General features: G+C 46.2%; 1 protein-coding gene across 5 annotated transcripts in view; it reads right to left on the bottom strand.

Annotated features, from left to right (window-relative positions):
- Positions 1–3,229, bottom strand: part of LOC135920358 (rootletin-like) — a 380,210-nt gene extending 376,981 nt beyond the window's left edge. For all 5 annotated transcript variants that reach the window (XM_065454609.2, XM_065454610.2, XM_065454613.2 and 2 more), the window contains exon 1: positions 3,079–3,229. In XM_065454609.2, the coding sequence (XP_065310681.1) occupies positions 3,079–3,081 (3 nt within the window). In that variant the 5' untranslated portion in view covers positions 3,082–3,229. The remainder of the gene's footprint in view (positions 1–3,078) is intronic.
- Positions 3,230–19,467: the final 16,238 nt, after the last annotated feature.

Genomic DNA, 19,467 nt, shown 5'->3' with positions numbered 1-19,467 from the left:
GAGCTAATCTGACGTCCATCTCGATCATGTAAGCATGATCTTTCAGATAGCCCTAAAAAATTAAATATAGTGGAGTAAGGTCAGGTAACCTGGCCGGCCAATTTACAGGCCTGTGCCTTCCAATCTGTTGCGCATGAAAAGTCGCATCCAGCTAGTTTCACACTTAGCTGCTGCTGTGTGCGGGTGCCCCATTTTGCTGATACTACAGAAGTGGAAGATGTGACAGCAGAACTTCGCTGAGAAACTCATCCACTACTCCTTGAAGGATTGCGTTCCCCTAATGCTGTCCAGTCAGAGTGTGATCGAAGGTGGGACCGATTATAGCACTGTCGTAAATTCCTAACCACACATTGAGCGACCACTGGTACTGGTGCCGACTACGCTTTATACCCAGTGTGGATTGAAGTCTTTCCAACAGTGTGCATTATGTATATTTACTTAGGCGTTCCTGTGAAAATTGGCTTCTGCGCACATGATGATGCTCAAAATGTCCGGTGACTTATCAGCTTTTGTGAGGGCCCAATTCGAAAAATAAAGACAATTTTACAGGTCCCCATTTTCAACGCATTGGTTAAGGTGGTACGGGTGAAAGGCCGTTATTTAGAATCCTCCAAAGTGATGACTTGGAAATTGGTCCCTGGGCGACCATGTCCCGCACGCTGCCATGAGGATTTCATGTCAAAAGTGCTATAGAACATCCGTGTGTAAGCTAGGACTCAAAGATGGAGTCTTCCGCCGCCGTTTCTTGAAGCTGCCGGTTTGCCTCAGGTTTTCATAAGTTCTGATGATACTCCATGCATTTGGTGTACTGCCATACTTCCATGACTGATATATATATATAGCCGACACCCCTGGCACGCGCAAGCTACAGCGAGCCCCAACCCACGGACCAGTACGGGTTCTAGCTTTGATGTCCCCGTTGCCGCTTTGATGACCTGGAGACGCTGCCAATAATGCGAAATAATGACACGTTGTTACAACTGGTAAAAAACACGATTTAATAAATATTTTATTTATTTATTTATTTATTTATTTACACATACTGCAGCCCCTGCTGGGGCTATAGCAGGAGTGGATAATACAATACATGAAAGAAATACAATAGACAACAAAGAAAGTTTAGGCGCAGTGTTGAGGGAGTACAGACAAGAATTCATTTAATGGGAGAGAACGGTTGGTTCCTGGTAGCGAATTCCAGGCTTCAATTGTTTTAGGGAAAAAGCTATACTTAAAAGTATTAGTGCGTGCAAAAAATGGTGTAATGTTAAGCGCGTGATGTCTCCTACTAGAAGAGATTTTTGCAAAGCTGATATATTCATTACTGGAGAGGCGACAAGATGAGTGAATAATGCCATGAAAAAATTTTAAGGAATGAACGTGTCGCTGTTCGGCGAGAGATGTCAGGTTGAGTGAAGACATGACTGACGATGGTGAGAACTGGTGGTCATAACGTCGGTAGACAAATCTGATCACTTTTCTTTGTATGGCCTCAACTCTGTCTATTTCGTACTGCTTGTAGGGATTCCAAACGATACTACCACACTCAAGTATAGGGCAAACAATAGTTTTATACAACAATAATTTAGTGTCACGCGGAGAATTAGACAGAGTACGACGTAAATAACCGAGTTTTTGTAGAGCTTTAGTCGTAATGGAATCAATGTGCTTTGACCAGGACAGGTTAGTGGTGAATGTGAGACCGAGATATTTATATTCAGAAACGCGTTGAATTAAATTATCATTAAATCCAGAGCTGAAAAGGAACGGGTTAGCTTTATTAGAGAAGGACATAACGACAGTCTTACGGAAGTTAATATTCATTTGCCATGTTTCACACCATTTAGCAAATCTGAGGAATGATTCACTAAGGCAAACATGCTCAGAGGGAGATGAAATGATGTCATACAATACGCAGTCATCTGCATACATTCGAATTTTAGATGATATCTCGTGTGGCAAATCATTAATATATAGTAAGAAAAGTAGAGGCCCTAGGACCGAGCCTTGAGGGACGCCCGATGACACATCCACCACCGAAGAATTAATGGAGTTAAAGCTTACGAATTGAGTGTGGTGAGACAAAAAACTTTCTATCCAGTTCACTAATTGAGGGTTGTTAAGAATGGCATTTAGTTTGGACAGTAGTTTGGAGTGAAGTACGGTATCGAAAGCTTTGGAAAAATCTATGAATATAGCGTCAATTTGAAATCCCTTATCCAGGTTAGAAGCTATGTCATGCGTGAACTCGACAAGTTATGTTATGGTGCTAAAACCGCATCTGAATCCATGTTGCACATTAGAGAGAATGTTATTTGATTCAAGGAATGCCATAATGTGTTTGTATATTATATGCTCTAGTATTTTGCATTAATATGGTGTTAAAGATATTGGCCGGTAGTTAGAAAGATGCTGCTTACTACCTGACTTATGTAACGGAAGCACCTTAGCCATGTTCCATGATGAAGGTACTATGCCGGAAGTTAGTGATTTATTGAAGATAAGAGTAAGGTATCGTGAAGTCCATAAGGCATACCGAACGAGAAACAAATTCGGGATTCCATCAGGCCCTTCACTTTTCTTTGTATCAAGATTTAGTATGAGGTTTAAGACACCTTCTGCGCTAACTAAGACATCATTAATGGGGCAAGTCGGATGAATGTTTGGAAAAGGAGGAACAATATGATTATCGCAAGTAAAAACGGACTTAAAGTATAGTATAACTACGTCCAGCCACCAACTTGTGACGCAAACTTCAGCACTACCGGGTCCCACGACTTCTGCAACACCAGTCACAACTTTGTCACCATATGTCCCAACCCGTTGTTAAAGGTGCAAAAGTTCCGAACAGCATCACGTACTAACGCTCTGTCACGATTCGCGAGTGGTGCTGCAGTGTGTCATAGTCAAAGGAGGGAAAGTACGAGTGCACAGAATGTCGCTCTTCGCCAGCGCAAGTACAGGACAAAGTGGTCAAACTGCAGTTTCAGACTTCACGTAAGGGCGGTTAAAGAAAGATAAATGTTGTTGACCCATATAATTTCCCGCTATCTAGACGAGCGTAAATTAGGCTCTGCTTACCATAGAACGCTACCGGAGTGCCCGCGCTGTGCTTCGAGTCACCACACACTGGTTGTCACGGCATCAGAATGCGCCAGAAAAACTTCGATATTTGAAAACGCGCTGCCACTAGTTACGCAACCATACGCGCGCTCGACAATCAAGTTTAGCGCTACTTCACCACCTGGCGAGTCCAGGGCAAAGCAAAGCATGTCACATAACAAATATTTTTCTTATACTGCAAAAGTAAAGTAATAAAAAATACTCTATTATTATCATAACGCACTAACTGATAATACCAGTCGCACCAGTTTCCATCATAGAGTTTCTTATTATATTATCTAGAGGAAAATCTGGCGCTGCTGCGCTGTGTGAAGAGCCTACTTGCCGTGTGTCCTCCCGTCTCCCTAGACGAGACGGTCATTTGAAGGATCGCCAGTCGTTTGTGCGCAGGCGCGAGTACGAGAGGGCACGAGAGAGAAAATCTGGGGCTTTCGCTGCCTAGGTACTGCGAAGGAAGTTGTAGGCGTGTGTCCCTAGGCATACTGGGCATACCTAAAGCCACCCTAAAGCCCTTTCATACACGTTTCCGCCGAACAGCGGTGGCGCCTTGGATGGAGTACTGACATTGAGGAGTGGAGTCGAGTTTGTTTACCCTCAGACGCTGGCTGCCGGCGCGGTAAAGTAGGTGAAGCAGCGGGCTAAGTCGGGACGGATCGTAGCTCTCTCGCGCGTTACGGTGGTGTACCTTGGAAATAACAGCACAGATGTTTCTGTGGGAGCAGTAACGACCATGGTGGAGCCCAGGCCGCATATATTGAAAATATAGAAGGCAGAGCGCCTTAGCAACCACGGGTGAACGCAAGTGGCCGAAAGGCCGCCGGTGACAACGACTGTTAAGAATGGTGAGCTGCACGGCAAAATTGCCACCCAATTACGACAAGGGGGCAAGACGCGCATTCCGCGCCCTCTCCGTCACTGCAGCTAGAAGGCGTTCGAAGAAGCGGCCTTTGTGCTGAAAACCACCGCCTTCCACCAGCCCCATCGACATTGTGACGGGACGAGTTCGGTGTGTGAACAATGGTTTCGGAGTTCCCCAACGTGGATCTGATATGACACGCATGGACAAGCTGCCGTGGGGAAGCCGTATTTTGGTGCTTCTCATGCTCGTCCAGACGCAAGACAAAGAGCTACCCTCGATGGGCGCCGATACTTCCCGGAACGGCACCCCTCCAACGTCGGCGTCGGGCATCAGAACGCGGTTGCCTTTGTGTACGTAAACTGATCTGTGGAGCAGCGGCGAATTGGTGATAAGTAAACGAACAGTCGCCGCCTCGTATGGCCGGCGGACCGAGTGTATAAAAACTGTTGTGCGAATGCTGGGGACACTTCTCTTGAGCAGTCATGTTAGACTGAGTCACTTCTCTCATGCAGTCATGTTGGACTGATACTCTTTTTCTCAAGCAGTCATGTTAGACTGATTTAATTTCTGTAAATAAACCCTTTTTCCTCGTTCTCGATGAGAAACAGTTCTTCACTTCATCAACGATCTCAGCGTAAATAAGTTGGACGACGGCATGGGCCAGCTACCTTCGAATTCATGCCGTACTCCAATCTTGGCAAAGGACCACGAGCGATGGGATTGAGCCCCCAATCCTGACACGACTGACCCAGTACCAGCGCCGCAGGCACGAGAAAGTCTGTCCGAAGTACCTTCAGAGGCAAAGTTCTGACGTGTTGCAGTAATCGCGGGGCGCGGTAGTGCTGAACCTAGCGTCACAAGTAGGTGGCTGGCAGTGGCGTAGCCAGAAATTTCGTTCGGGGTGGGCTCACAATGCAGCTCGGCCACCTCCTAAGAGGTGGCCGAGCAAAAGCCGTAGGTCGGATGCTCCTATCTAAATACATGTAGAAGGAAAATTTTTTTCTCGGCAACCACTTCACCAAATTTGGTGAGGTTTGTTGCATTTAAAAGCAAAACTTAAACTCTAGTGATTGTTTCGAATTTTCGATTTAGGTCGTCAACATTTTATTAAAGTGCCAAACGTCGAAAATTTTCAGAAAACGAAACAATGAAGTTTACAAGTCAGCAAATCAGCAATGAAAATCGATATCACAATTCTGTAAATTGCATATAATAGTACATCTACAGCGGACAATATTGATGTTACACATGAGTCTCAAAAGATTAAGTATTATGGAAATACGGCTTTTGCGGAACCCTTTTACATAACATAACCAATTCAAATAGACATATCGAGTTTGTCCGCTTTGAATGGTGTAATGGATGCCGTTTACAGAACCATATCTGTTCTTGATGAAGAGCTATTAATTTGTAAACTTCGTGCTTCTATTTTTTTCGGAGTTTCGAATTTTTCAAAATATTCTAAACAAAGTTCTGGCCCTAAATCCAAATTCCGCTTCCATCAGACACTAGAATATAACTTACTCCCTCAAATGCAACAAATTTCATTAAAACGATTCGAGAGTTCTCTCAGAAAAGTGTTTCTGCGTTTTACATGTATCTGAATAGGCCGCGTCGGAGTTGGGCCCGAGCTAAAGCTTCCTCTTAAACAATTTGCCTAGGGATCAAATACATGAATAATAACTGTGGTTTCATTGCCAAAGATGCTGCAAACGAATTCTTGAACGCTATGCACTGTCAGTACAAGCAAAGTAAGTATTTTTTTCATAGAATGTTATATCCGTATGTGCCAAAAATTGTGCCCAACATAACTGATGTCAATGCTACCATGTTTTTGTCTATTTACTATGTAAAGAAAATATCGCACGAGCTTTAGAACTACATCAGTTCGAAACCAGCAAAGCAGTGCATGCCACTGATATGAAAAATGCAAAGGCCGTGAAATGAAGAAGTTGAAGACAGTTATGTTAATTAAACTTTGTCATTCAACAACCTTGTTTACATTTTTCTACATATGCAACAGTCAGTGAAAAATCTCAATGACGCTGTCATTTATTCCAATGTATTACGCAGGAGCAGCTGTCACCGGTCGTGTGTCGTGAGTAATTGCACCGAAATTATAGTCGCAACAGAAAGCACGTATAAAAAGAAGTTCTGCAGAATTTACGAGGGCCAGTCAAATGAAAGTGAGCCAATGCGAATATATGACAAATGGGTTACTTTATTTAAAGGTAGCCTCCATGAGCATTTAGACATTTGTCCCATTGACTAACGAGTCGCGTAATTCCCGTCTCATAAAGCTCCTTGGGTCAATTGTTGCTCCAAAACGTCTGCAATTGACTTTCACGTCATCGTCCGAGACGAATCTGGTTCCCTTGCGCTGTTTCTTTAGTTGCCCCAAAATGTGGAAGTCGCAAGGCGACAGGTCTGAGCTGTATGGCGGATGTTGCAGCGTTTCCCGCTTGAACTTCGCCAATTTTGTATTAACCACATTAGCGACGTGTGCACGGGCATTGTCGTGGAACAAGATGACCCCATTCGTCAATTTTTCACGTAGTTTGTTCTTGATTGCAACATGCAGCCGATCCGACGTTTCACAATATCGGGAACAATTGATAGCCTCTCAAGATTTAGCAAATTATATCAGTAATGGCCCCTGACGATCGAAAAATAAAAGTCAACATCACCTTTCCGGCGGAAATGACGGCCTTTGCTTTCTTTGGGGGTGGTGAATTCGAATGTTTCCATTGTAAGCTTTGCCGTCTTGTTTCAAGCTCGTAGTAGTGGCATGATGGTTCGTCTCCGATCACAACTGCAGAGATGAAATTGTCACCCTTATTGTAATACCGGATCAGATGAGTAAAGGCAGCGCCGAACTTCTCCGTACTCTGGCGGTGGTTCAAAATCTTGGGCATCCATTGAGCACACAAGAGCCGATAACCGAGATGTTCATGAATTATGGCGTGAATGGTGACGGTGAACCGAACCGTGACTGATGCTCACACGCTCTGCCAGTTCATCGATGCCTATCCTCCGTTCTTGTCTCATCAGCTCATCAACCTTTGCAATTTTGTTAGGGGTGATAGCACGATGGCTTTGGTTCGGTCTGGGATCGTCTTTTCAACTTTCACGTTCTTCTTTGAACCGTTTGTTCTAACGCTTGACAGTTGCCAATGCAATGCATTCTTCAATGTTCAATAGGACTTAGTCAAGCTGCTCACGCAGCTTTTTTCCTTAAGACCTGTCCATATTCAAATGTATGTTGTATATGGGAAATAAAGCACTCACTTACTTACTTTACTTACTTACTTACTTACTTACTTATTTTACTTACTGAGACTATAGGTCATGTGCTTTGTGACTGCGCTAAGTTTGTGGAAGAGCGTGATAGGTTGGTCAAGGACCTTACGCGTCTCGACAGCGCACCGTTGTCGGAGGACGTTATTTTAGGCCCTTGGCTAGACGCTCAGTCGAGTTTCAAGGCCATCAAGGCATTACTGAACTTTTTAAAAATTACGGGCCTGGATTGCAGACTTTGAGCATGCCAAATTGCTCGCCATATGTTCTACATCTTCCTTCTATCGTCATCGTCACCCATCATGCACCTCTTTCTTCCCTCTTTCTTTCCCTCTTCCCCTTCCCCCAATGCCGAGTAGCTGGCTAGAGGAATATACCTCAGGCCGACCTCTCGGCGTTTCGTGTCATTAAACTTCTTTCTCTCTCTCTTACTTACTTACTTTATTTACTTTACTTGCTTGCTTGCAATGTACACGGCAGCCATACGGTCACTAATTTCTTTTTGGGAAACACCTTCAGCTGTCAAAAACCTCATGGCACCACGCTGCTGAACTTCTGGAGTGTCCATTACGTCACGCAACCATGTTTAACCCAGTGTATGAGCACATTAAGGAACATTTATCCTCACACCTGCGTGTCACTTTTGTAAATGAGAGATATCTGTGTGCTAAGCGCATGCCTTGCATATAATGAACAGAACCATAATTGCGCAAGATGGGTGAGCTCACTTTCATTTCACTCGCCTTCGTACATTAGAAACGCGAAGATACAATGGAATATACAAATGCCAAGATACAGCATGATAAAGGGCAAAAAAGTGCCACTCGAAACAAAGTTCACTGCACGTATGCACAAAACCTCGCAACAAGATATCTAAACGTACGTATAAGTCTCAAATAAATATACGTATCTAAGAAAAAGTCAGGGTATAAAATGGGTCAAACAAGGCAAATAAACATGTTGCGCAATCACAGATTCACAGAATCCTAGATCCCTCCCCCATTCCATCCACCTCCTCCAATGTATCGCGCGCGACGGAAAGCGGAGCGCTTGCTCCTGTTATGCGAAGCATACTAGCCGCACAACCACGCTCTTCCTTGCTGCGCCGCGCGCGGCCGCGTAGCTACCATATGACGTCATAACAGCTGCAAAAGCGGAGGCTCAACTCGTGCGCTCGCTTGTGGCCGCGTAGCTACATAGCCGGGTCTCAGCTCGTGCGCTCGCCTGCATGAGTTGTTTCTTCGTCTAGCCGAACCAAATATAGCCAAGCAACAGCAGTTCCCCAAGCTAAACAGTGGTTCAACAACTAAAATAAAGGCTAGTATGCTTCGCATCCTGGGCTTAATCTTTTAGCTAAGCCACAGCCATTTTTTCTCACTCGCGCACACTAGACTGAGCCACCACCGTCGTCCCACCCATTCCAGCCCCCCATCCCCCTCACTACGCTTTCACTCGCACATACAGCATGCGGCGCGCCGTCATGATGTTATCGCCCTTGGACTTTATGCGGAACATGAGGGCGATGGCAACGGCAGGAATGTGCCTAGAGTGTTCATGCAATTGCTATCGCAATAATATAATAAGAGTATCCGGCAGCTGAAGCATCCCATGGCCCATTACTTTCCGCAAAAGAAGAAGCAACAAAATCGAACTTTCACCATGCGACAATTCGCTGTGCCACAACAATGTCTTTTTTTTTTCCTTTTGTGGGGCGGGGGTACCGAAATGCAAAAACGCAAACGAAAGTATCTCTACAATCCAATGCCTACTTTGGGCACCTAATGTGGCTACCGAACGAATATCGAGGAAAACGTGAGACGCGTGGTCCACTGAGAACCGTACGCATAGTGCTCGATATTTTACACCGGCGAGACAAGGCTTTCCGGAGAAGTTGTGCTCAAGCGAACGCGGTGTAATCCGTCAAGTTTTCACAGTGATGGCGGTGAGCGACCATTGTTTCTTTTTCTCGTCTGCTAGCCAGAAGGCGCCCAAAGCTCTGCCACGCGAAAATTCACTCTGCCAGAGAAAACCACACGCGCACCGAAGTACGCCGCGCGGTGGTTTCGGGGCAACACAAGAAAAACGCATGCGCTCTGGCTGACTCTGCCAGCCCGCGGGTAGGGTAGCGAGAATAAAAATAAATATTTAAGAGGCTCAGTGCGTCCTAACGAATAAAAGTCAAAGTAGAAAAAATAAATAAGCACGTACTTACCCTGGCTGGCTTTAGCGTCCTGACATGGATGCTTTGGCGTAGGTAAAAAAAAAAATGTTGATATTTTTTGTGCGACATGACGGCACAACTGAACCACCACAACGCTTCGTCTCATCGTATCTCGCTGCGTGTTTTGTCAACTAGTCTGAAAGTGTGTTGATTTGGCTTGTCTCGTTGTATGTTCCGATCTAAGACTTTAGAAAAGTCAGTGCACCTTTGGCGTCAAATTTAGTGGCTGGATGTAATTATATTTATTCAATCGTGTTTTTCACTAATTGCAACAACGCGTCATTTTTTCGCATTATTGGCGGCACCTCCAGGAAACCAAAGCGGCAACGGGGACACCAAAGCTACACTCTAAGAACAGTTTACACCCTTTGGCTTGCCCCTTCTGCCACACAAAAATAATCGTCATCTGCCTTGATGCGTTTCCTTTCTATATCGCTGCGAGCCCGGAACTTTCCAGTGACGAACGGCACGCGCGTTATCAGCATAGAACAGTTTACACCCTTTGGAGTGCCTCTTCTGATAACGCGCGTGCCGTTCGTCACTGGAAAGTTCCGGGCTTGCAGCGATAAAGAAAGGAAACGCATCAAGGCAGATGACGATTATTTTTGTGTGGCAGAAGGGGCAAGCCAAAGGGTGTAAACTGTTCTTAGAGTGTACACTCTAAAAACAGTTGCACCCTTTGGGGTGTTTTTTTTGCCCCACAACGATAATTGTCATGTGTCTTGACCGCGTTTCCTTTCTTTAACGCTGCGAGCCCGGTACTTCCCAGTCACGAACGGCATGCGCGTTATCAGTGCGACGCAGCATTCTCGACAGGAAAGTAGCGAGCGCCGAGTTTTCAAGAAAGGAAACGCAAGCAAGGCAGATGACGATTATTGTTGTGGGACAAATATACACCCCGAAAGGTGCAAACCGTTTTAGGACCATGGTTTATTTATTTATTTATTTATTTATTTATTTATTTATTTATTTATTTATCATACCCTCAAGGTACGGTTGTACATTGCAGAGGGGAGGGGCAAAGTAAGTAAATACAGATGCAAATCACAAAATAAGGAAGGAAGGCAAACAACATGGCAAAAAACATCGTATACAAAATAATAATGGTAAATAGAAACTTGTGAGCGTGGCAAAAATACATGGTGTAACAAAATAAAGAAAGGAAAGAACATACGATATAAAAATACAAGCCAAAATGTAAAACAATGACATAAAAGCAGTTATTATACAGAACAAGCAAACGCAACAATAATTTATAACATGAAGCTTTGAAGTGTGCTTTTAAAGTTATTGGTGTTGTAAGGAAGAAGAAGTGCGCCGTGCAGAGCTCCGCAGCCGGATCGCCAATACCTCTGAAGTGGGGCTTGGGCTAGACGCTGTTCCTGGTTTTGTACCGGCTAAGCCTACGCTGTTGCGTCTTCTTGTCCACGTCCTTCGTGTCGTCCACAGCCGTGTCGGACTTTTTTGCCATAATTGGTGGAGGCTTGCTGGGTCTCCTGCAATCCTGGAATTGCGCAGCCGGACTCTCCCTGCCATCATGACCACATTCGCTCTTGCACAGAATGTCAACGCCGCAAGCCTGATCCTTGCCGCCCTTCTGGACCAATGCAACCTTTGCCATGCCCTTCGCGGCCCTTTGACCGGGTCGGGATAGACCTCTACGGGCCTCTGCCATACACAGCTGCTGGCAATCGCTGGGTCATTGTAGCTGTAGACCACCTCACGAGGTATGCAGAAACGGCCGCTCTACCAGCCGCGACGGCTCGTGACGTTGCTTCCTTCCTGCTTCACCGCTTCGTTCTACGTCACGGCGCTCCCCGCGAACTCCTGAGTGACCGAGGTCGCGTCTTTCTCGCCGACGTCATTCAAGAACTTCTCGCTGAATGCCGCATCATTCATCGCTGTACCAGTGCATATCACCCGCAAACAAACGGATTGACAGAGCGCTTTAACCGAACTCTTGGCGACATGCTTTCAATGTATGTCGCCTCCAACCACACCAACTGGGACCTCATCCTTCCCTATGTCACGTACGCCTACAACACGGCACCCCAGTCAACGACGGGCTTTTCTCCCTTCTTTCTTCTATATGGCCGGGAACCATCCTTTCCCATCGATACTATTCTCCCTTACCGTCCCGACTTATCAGAGGGCACACCGGCTTCCGAAGCCGCACGGTATGCAGAAGAATGTCGGCAACTAGCTCGCTCCCTTACAACGCAAGAACAAGCGCTACAGAAATTTCGTCATGACGACGGGCGCCCCCACCACCAGTTTTCGCCTGACGCTCTTGTTTGGTTGTGGGTGCCTCCTACTTCGACACAAGGTGTCTCCTCCAAGTTCGTATCCCGATACCATGGACCTTACCGGGTTCTACGCCAAACCTCTCCTGTGAACTACGCTATCGAACCTCTGACGCCCCCTACGGACCTGCGACGCCGAGGCCGCGAAATTGTGCACGTAGATCGGCTCAAGCCGTATCACGAGCCCTTCGTCCTCACCACACCTTAGGCCTCCTGTGCGGCTCCGTCTTCAGCGAGGGGGGAAGTTGTAAGGAAGAAGAAGTGCGTCGTGCAGAACTCCGCAGCCGGATCGCCAATGCCTCTGAAGTGGGGCTTGGGCTAGACGCTGTTCCTGGTTTTGTACCGGCTAAGCCTACGCTGTTGCGTCTTCTTGTCCACGTCCTTCGTGTCGTCCACAGCCGTGTCGGACTTCTTTGCCATAATGTCAATAATGCTTGTAAGTAAAGCGGGTAAGTTATTCCAATCTTTGCTCGTTTGGGGAAGAAATGAATACGAAAAGCCGACGGTGTTGCAGTGCGGAATGTTTACCTTTTGGCGATGGTCTATGCGAGATGACATGTATGGTGGGGGTTGGACAAAGATAGAACGTAAATATGTGTTATGGTAGTAGATTTTATGGAAAAGACATATGCGAGATAGTTTTCTACGGGTTGATAACAGCGGGAGGTGAAGTAGAGCTTTCATGTTAGTGACACTCGCAGTTCACAAAATAGGGTCCATGGGTCCACAGGTCCATAGGGTCCATGGGTCCACAAGGGTCCATGGGTTGGGGCTCACCGAGGCCTGCGCGTACCAGGCGGGTATAAGATCGGCTGTCCGGTCTTGCGGACAGCAAATTTTTTTATGCGAACACCCCCTGGCACGCTTCGGCCTCCGCGGCCCCAACCCACGTGCCGCCCTGCTTCCAGCTTTGATCCCCCCGCTAGCCCTTGGGTGCCTCGGAGATCCTGCGCCGCCTGCTTTACTATAACATCGGGTGCTTTCCTGAGGACTCCGTTTGCCGGTTACCAGGGGCGTAGCCAGGGGGGAGGCAGGGGGGGGGGGCTTATGGGGCTTCAGCCCCCACCCGAAATTTTTTCGTGCTGTCCATGCGCCGCCGGCCAAAACAACCCCGGCGCCACAAATCATGCTCGATTTTGTCTAGAATGTCCTTTTCATGCTCGAAAACACATTTTAGCGCGAACACTGCGAAATCGGGCTGGATTTCGCGGCAACGCCCATGCACCGGGAGTCAAATGCCGCCCGTGTTGTCTTTATGTGTCTTCGTTTTGTGAGTGTTCAATTGCGGCAAAAAAACATGTCTTTTAGTCAAATATCGTAACGCAACGAGCTCCATCCGAGCACAAACTTGCGGCCGGGCTCGTAGCGGCATATCGCTGAGGCCGCGGAATCGGGAGCGCTTGGATTTCAATTCTGACACTTTATGGGTATAAAGTTCTAATAAACTTTTGATGCTGTTAAGAATGGCGAGCTGCAAGGCAAAATTGCCACCCAATTACGACTGGGGGACAAGACGCGCATCCCCCACTCTCCGTCGCTGCAGCTAGGAGGCGTTCGAAGAAGCGGGCTTTGTGCTGAAAACCGCCTCCATCCACCAGCCCCATCCCCGTTGTGACGAAAGGAGTTCGGTGGGCGAACTATTCGCAACTTTGACGGCTTGTAGGGGGCGCCACCTTAAATCCAACATGGCTGTCCGAGAGATTAAGAACTAGAGCAGTCGGTACAGTGCTGCGGTCGTCTTGCTCAGTGACATGTTTCGTGTCGTCATGTTCCAATGTCTCTTCAATTTACACGCCCGCTGTCGTTAGCCTGCTTAATGGCTCACATTGGGCAAGCAGAACGCAGGACTTGAAGCCTGCTTGAAGTCAAGGAAGTCCTAAAGTTGGTCATCTTGTGTGCTGCGGCATAAAAGCGCGCACGTCGACGTCCGTGACTGTCGAAGGCCTTTGTATGCAAATTCGTGGCTTCGAAGCAAACCACACGAGCCGTGGTTTCAGTTTTACCGCGACGGTGTTATAAAGAGAAGTGACCATGCTTTCTCTTTGCTATTCTACTAATTCGACCGCTTTGAACGGGTACCATGAGCTATTACACGGTGTGGTGCTCTCTGCAAGTTGTTACTTAGACCGCTTGAATAAGCCCTCGTATCGAGGGAAAAAAAACCTTCCTGGTGTTGTGCAACCGAAGTCCTTTATATTGACGGCGTGAAAAGCAGCCCTAAAGCAGTGTTTTGTGTGCGAAAATTTCTTGTCTAGTTATCCCTGCCTGTGTTCGCAAAGCTGGATGTTGAATATGAGAAGTAAACAAAAAACCATACCTGACCGCTTTTGCGAGCTAATACGATAACCGTTCACCCTTGTAATTTAGTTATTGGGCTTTATACGTGCTGTGCTAGCTACAGTCTTCCTATAGTTTTACAGCCTGCGTCTGTCCTGCCGCGTCTTGCATAGCCGATATGTACCGGTCCGCAGCAACGCTCGCTTCATTCTTCCAGTTATCTTTATAAAATAATATACATGCAAATCAGCTGAGGGTTCGCTACGCGAACACTGCACAGTAGTTTAACATTTGTTGGACTAGGATTTGTTACCTTACGAGTGCAGTCATGTGCGCCTGTGCACACATTGCAGCCGCGCATCGAAGTGGCAGACGAGGTATGAATTCCAGGTCCCTCTACGCCTGCGTCACTTTGCTTCGATGCACAAATGAGAAACTCATCTCTCTGTTCAAAAATGATGGAATGTCAAGCGGGCGTTGCAGAGCACGAATGCATGAACGAGAGCAAGAAATTTTGAAGCAGGTACAAGGCTTCACGGAGAATGTCGGCGCTCCAACGTAGCCGCAAAGGCATTAGTGCCAAGAACGCAAACATCAATCATCCTACAAAACACTTCAGTTAAGATTGCGCATTATTTCTTTCCCTGCACGTAATATAGTGCTATGCTGCGTCTTTATGGAGGTGCGTCTATTCGCGATTTCAAGTGCTCGGAATCGTCACTCATCTGTCGTGCTCCCCCCCCCCCCGCAAAAAAAAAGTTGTCCGGCATGAAATACGCACTGCAAACCTTCATCGCTTCTATGACGGCTTTGCCGACCCGGAGCTTAATAATCAATTTCTTCTTCATGGACGCTGCCGGTGGCAATGAGTGAAGGCTCACATCACCTACTGCATAACTACCGCTCGGCACCCATTGCGGCACGCAGCAAATACAGTTACTTCTATGTTTGCTCATTCTGAGTATGTTAAGTGTCCTTCAGGATCCCACGGGAACTATGAACGCGTTAAAACATCAACCAAAAGTGAAGGAAAAGCGTAGACAATACCAATACGCTACGCGAACGGGCGGCAGCCAGCGGCGAGTATAATCTTTCGCTTGTTTTCGGCCGCCGCCGCACGACGGCGCCACCGTACGTGAAAGTTGCGAATGGTGCCGGAGCTCTCCAGCGCGGACCTGATCTGCTACGCATGAGTAAGCTGCCGCGGGAAAGCCGTTTTTTGTTGCTTCCCATGCCCAGATCGGGACGCAAGACAACGAGCTTCCCACCATTGGCTCCGATGCTTCCCGGAACGGCACCCCTCCGACGCCGGCGCCGGGCATCAGAATGTGTGTGCCTATGTGTACGTAAGCTGTTCTGCGGGGCGGCGGCAAGTTGACGATGAGTAAACGAACATTCGCCGCCTTGTATCGCCGGCGGACCGCGTGTATAAAAACTGCTGTTGTGCGGATGCTCGACACACTTCTCTTGAGCAGTCATGTTAGACTGATACACTTCTCTCGTGCAGTCATGTTGGACTGACACTCTTTTTCTCAAGCAGTCATGTTAGACTGATTTAAATACTGTAAATAAACCCATATTCCTCGTTCTTTATGAGAAGCAGTTCTTCACTTCATCAACGTCCTCAGCGTAAATAAGTTGGACGACGGCATGGGCCAGCTACCTTCGAATTCATGCCGGACTCCAATCTTGGCAACGGATCTCGAGCGATGGGATTGAGCCCCCAATACTGACAATGCGAAAGGTGCATTGATATTTCCAAAGTCGTGCTTTAGATTTTCAATTCCGGAACTTTGTGAGCCTAATGTTGTTATCAAAATTTGACGCCAAAGGTGCACAAAGTCTTAGATCGGAACATACAACGAGACAAGCCAAATCAACACACTTTCAGACTAGTTGACAAAACACGCAGCGAGATACGATGAGACGAAGCGTTGTGGTGGTTCATTTGTGCCGTCATGTCGCATAAAAAATATCAACATTTGTTTTACCTACGCCAAAGCATCCAGGTCAGGACACTAAAGCCAGCCAGGGTAAGTACGTGCTTATTTATTTTTTCTACTTTGACTTTTATTCGTTAGGGAACACTGAGCCTCTTAAATATTTATTTTTATTCTCGCTACCCTACCCGCGGGCTGGCAGAGTCAGCCAGAGCGCATGCGTTTTTCTTGTGTTGCCCCGAAACCACCGCGCGGCGTACTTCGGTGCGCGTGTGGTTTTCTCTGGCAGAGTGAATTTTCGCGTGGCAGAGCTTTGGGCGCCTTCTGGCTGGCAGACGAGAAAAAGAAACAATGGTCGCTCACCGCCATCACTGTGAAAACTTGACGGATTACACCGCGTTCGCTTGAGCACAACTTCTCCGGAAAGTCTTGTCTCGCCGGTGTAAAATATCGAGCACTATGCGTACGGTTCTCAGTGGACCACGCGTCTCACGTTTTCTTCGATATTCGTTCGGTAGCCACATTAGGTGCCCAAAGTAGGCATTGGATTGTCGCCAACACACTCTCCTTTGCGTTTTTTTTTTCATTTCGATATCCCCGCCCCACAAAAGGAAAAAAAAAATGATACATTGTTGCGGCACAGCGAATTGTCGCATGGTGACAGTTTGTTACTTCTTTTGCGGAAAGTAATTGGCCATGGCACGCCTCGGTTGGCGGATACTATTATTATATTATTGTGATAGCAATTATATGAAAACTCCAGGCGCATTTCTGCTGCCGCCGTCGCCCTCATGTTTCGTATGAAGTCTCATTGCAATAACGTCGTGACCGCGCGCCGCATGCTGTATGTGCGAGTGAAAGAGTAGGGGTGGGGCGTAGAATTGGTGAGCCGACGATGGTGGCTCAGTCTTCGTGCGCAAAGGAGAAAAGCAGGGAGAAAGCGTGCCGCCTTCCGTCGCACGCGATACATCGGATGGAGTGGATGAAATGGGGTGGGAATCCCCTAGGATTGCGCTACATGTTTATTTTCCTTGTTTGACGCATTATATGCAGTGACTTTTTTATATACGCAGATTTATTGGAGATTTATACGTATATTTAAATACCTTGTTGCGAGGTTTTGTGTATACGTGCAGTGAACCTTCTTTCCAGCGACGCTTTCTTGCCTTTTATCAAGCATTTGTATATTCCATGGTATCTTCGCATTTCTAATGAACGAGGGCGAGTTAAATGAAGTGAGCCTACCCACCCCGCGCAATAATGGTTCGGTTCATTATCTGCGGGGCGTGCGCGTAGCACACAGGCATCTTTAATTTACAAAAGTGACACACAGATGTGAGGGTAAATGTTCTTTAATGCTCTCATACACAGGATTGAACATGGTTGCGTGACGTATAGGACACTTCAGAAGTTGAGCAGCGGGGTGCCGTGAATGTTTTGACAGCTGAAGGTGTTTCCCAAAAGGAAATTATTCGCTGTATGGCTGCCGTGCACGTTGAACATTGCATTTCATTGGCCACTGTGAAGCATTGGAGCAAACGGTTGAAAGAAGTACGCGAAAGTTGCAAAGACGATTCAAGACTGGGCCAAAGCCATCGTACAACCACCCCCAACAAGATTGCAAAGGTTGATGAACTGATAAGACAAGAACGGAGGATAAGCATCAATGAACTGGCTGAGCGTGTGAACATCAGTCGCGGTTCGGTTCACACCATAATTCATGAACATCTCGGTCATCGGCTCTTGTGTGCGCAATGGATGCCCAAGATTTTGAACCACCGCCAGAAGAAGGTTTTGCGCTGTCATCCGTTCCGGTATCACAATGAGGGTGACGACTTCTTGTCTGCGATTGTGATCGGGGACGAACCATGGTGCCACTACTACGAGCCTGACCGAAAAAACAGCTCAAGGGAAACAGATTCGTACTGGACAATGACGTGAAAGAGTCAGCTGCAGATTTGTTGAAGCAGCAACCTAAGGAGTTTTATGAGACGGGAATCACCCGACTAATTAGTCAATGGGATAAATGTCTAAATGATCATGCCGACTACTTTTAAATTAAGTACCCCGTTTGTCATATATTTGCATTGGCTCACTTTCATTTGACTCGCCCTCGTATATTTCGCAGAACGGCTTTATATAGGTGCTCTCTGTTGGGACAATAATATTGGTGCAATTACTCGCGATACACGACCGGTGACTGCTGCTCCTGCGTAACACATTGGAATAAATGACAGCGTCATTGAGATTTTTCACTGGCCGTTGCATATGTACAAAAATGTAAACAAGGTTGTTGAATGACAAAGTTTAATTAACATATTTGTCTTCAACTTCTTCATTTCATGGCCTTTGCATTTTTCATATCAGTGGCATGCACTACTTTGCTGGTTTCGAACTGATATAGTTATAAGGATCGTGTGATATTTTCTTTACTTATTAAATAGACAAAAACGTGGAAGCATTGATATCAGTTATTTTGAGCACAATTTCTGGCACATACGAGTATATCTTTTTATTAAAAAATACATATAATACTTGTTTGGTTAGTGCGTAGCGTTCAAGAATTCGTTTGCAGCATCTTTGGCAATGGCAATGCAGTTATTATTCATTTATTTGATCTCTCGCCAAACTGTTTAAGAGGAAGCTTTAGCTCGGGCCCAACTCCGACGCGGCCTATTGAAATAAATGTAAAACGCAGAAACGCTTTTCTGAGATAACTCCTGGATCACGTTTAATGGAATTTGTTGAATTTCAGAAAGTTTACTTCTAGTATCTGTTGGAAGCGGAAGTTCGATTTAGGGCCTGAATATTGTTTAAAATATTTTGAAAAATCTTAAAGTGCGAAAAAAAAATAGAAGCACGACGTTTACAAACTAAAAGATAACTGTTTTCATCAGAAACAGATATCGCGGTTCTTCAAACGGCATCTATTATAAGAGTCAAAGCAGACAAATTCGGTATGTCCATTTGTATCTTACGTGAACTAGTTACGTGGTGCACAAGGGTTCTGTAAAAGCCGTATTTTAATAATGCTGAATTGTTTCAGATTCATTTGTAACATATCAATTTTGTCCGCTCTAGATGTACTATTATATGCGATTCACAGCATTGTGATATTATTTTTCATTGTTGAGTTAGACAGTTTTAAAAGTGATCTTTTCTGAATATCTGAGATTTGTGCGAATTTTTTATAACAAATTGACATCCTAAATGAAAAATTTGAAACCAGAAGACCGTAGAATTTAGGTTTTTCTTTGAAATGCAACAAAACTCATGAATGTGTGCAGTGGTTGCCGAGAAAAACTAATTCTCCTTCTACATGTCTTTACATAAGAGCATCCGAGATAACGCTTCCTCTTAAGGAGGAGGCCAAGCTGCATGATGAGCCCCCCCCCACGAACGATATTTCTGGCTACGCCACTGCCGGTTACATGTGCCCTCCTCGTTCAG

The sequence above is a fragment of the Dermacentor albipictus genome, chromosome 1 (genome assembly GCF_038994185.2).
Source record: "Dermacentor albipictus isolate Rhodes 1998 colony chromosome 1, USDA_Dalb.pri_finalv2, whole genome shotgun sequence".
Taxonomy (NCBI): Eukaryota; Metazoa; Arthropoda; class Arachnida; order Ixodida; family Ixodidae; genus Dermacentor; species Dermacentor albipictus.
Note: the sequence above shows the minus strand (reverse complement) of the source record. Positions and strands in the feature narration are given on the sequence as shown.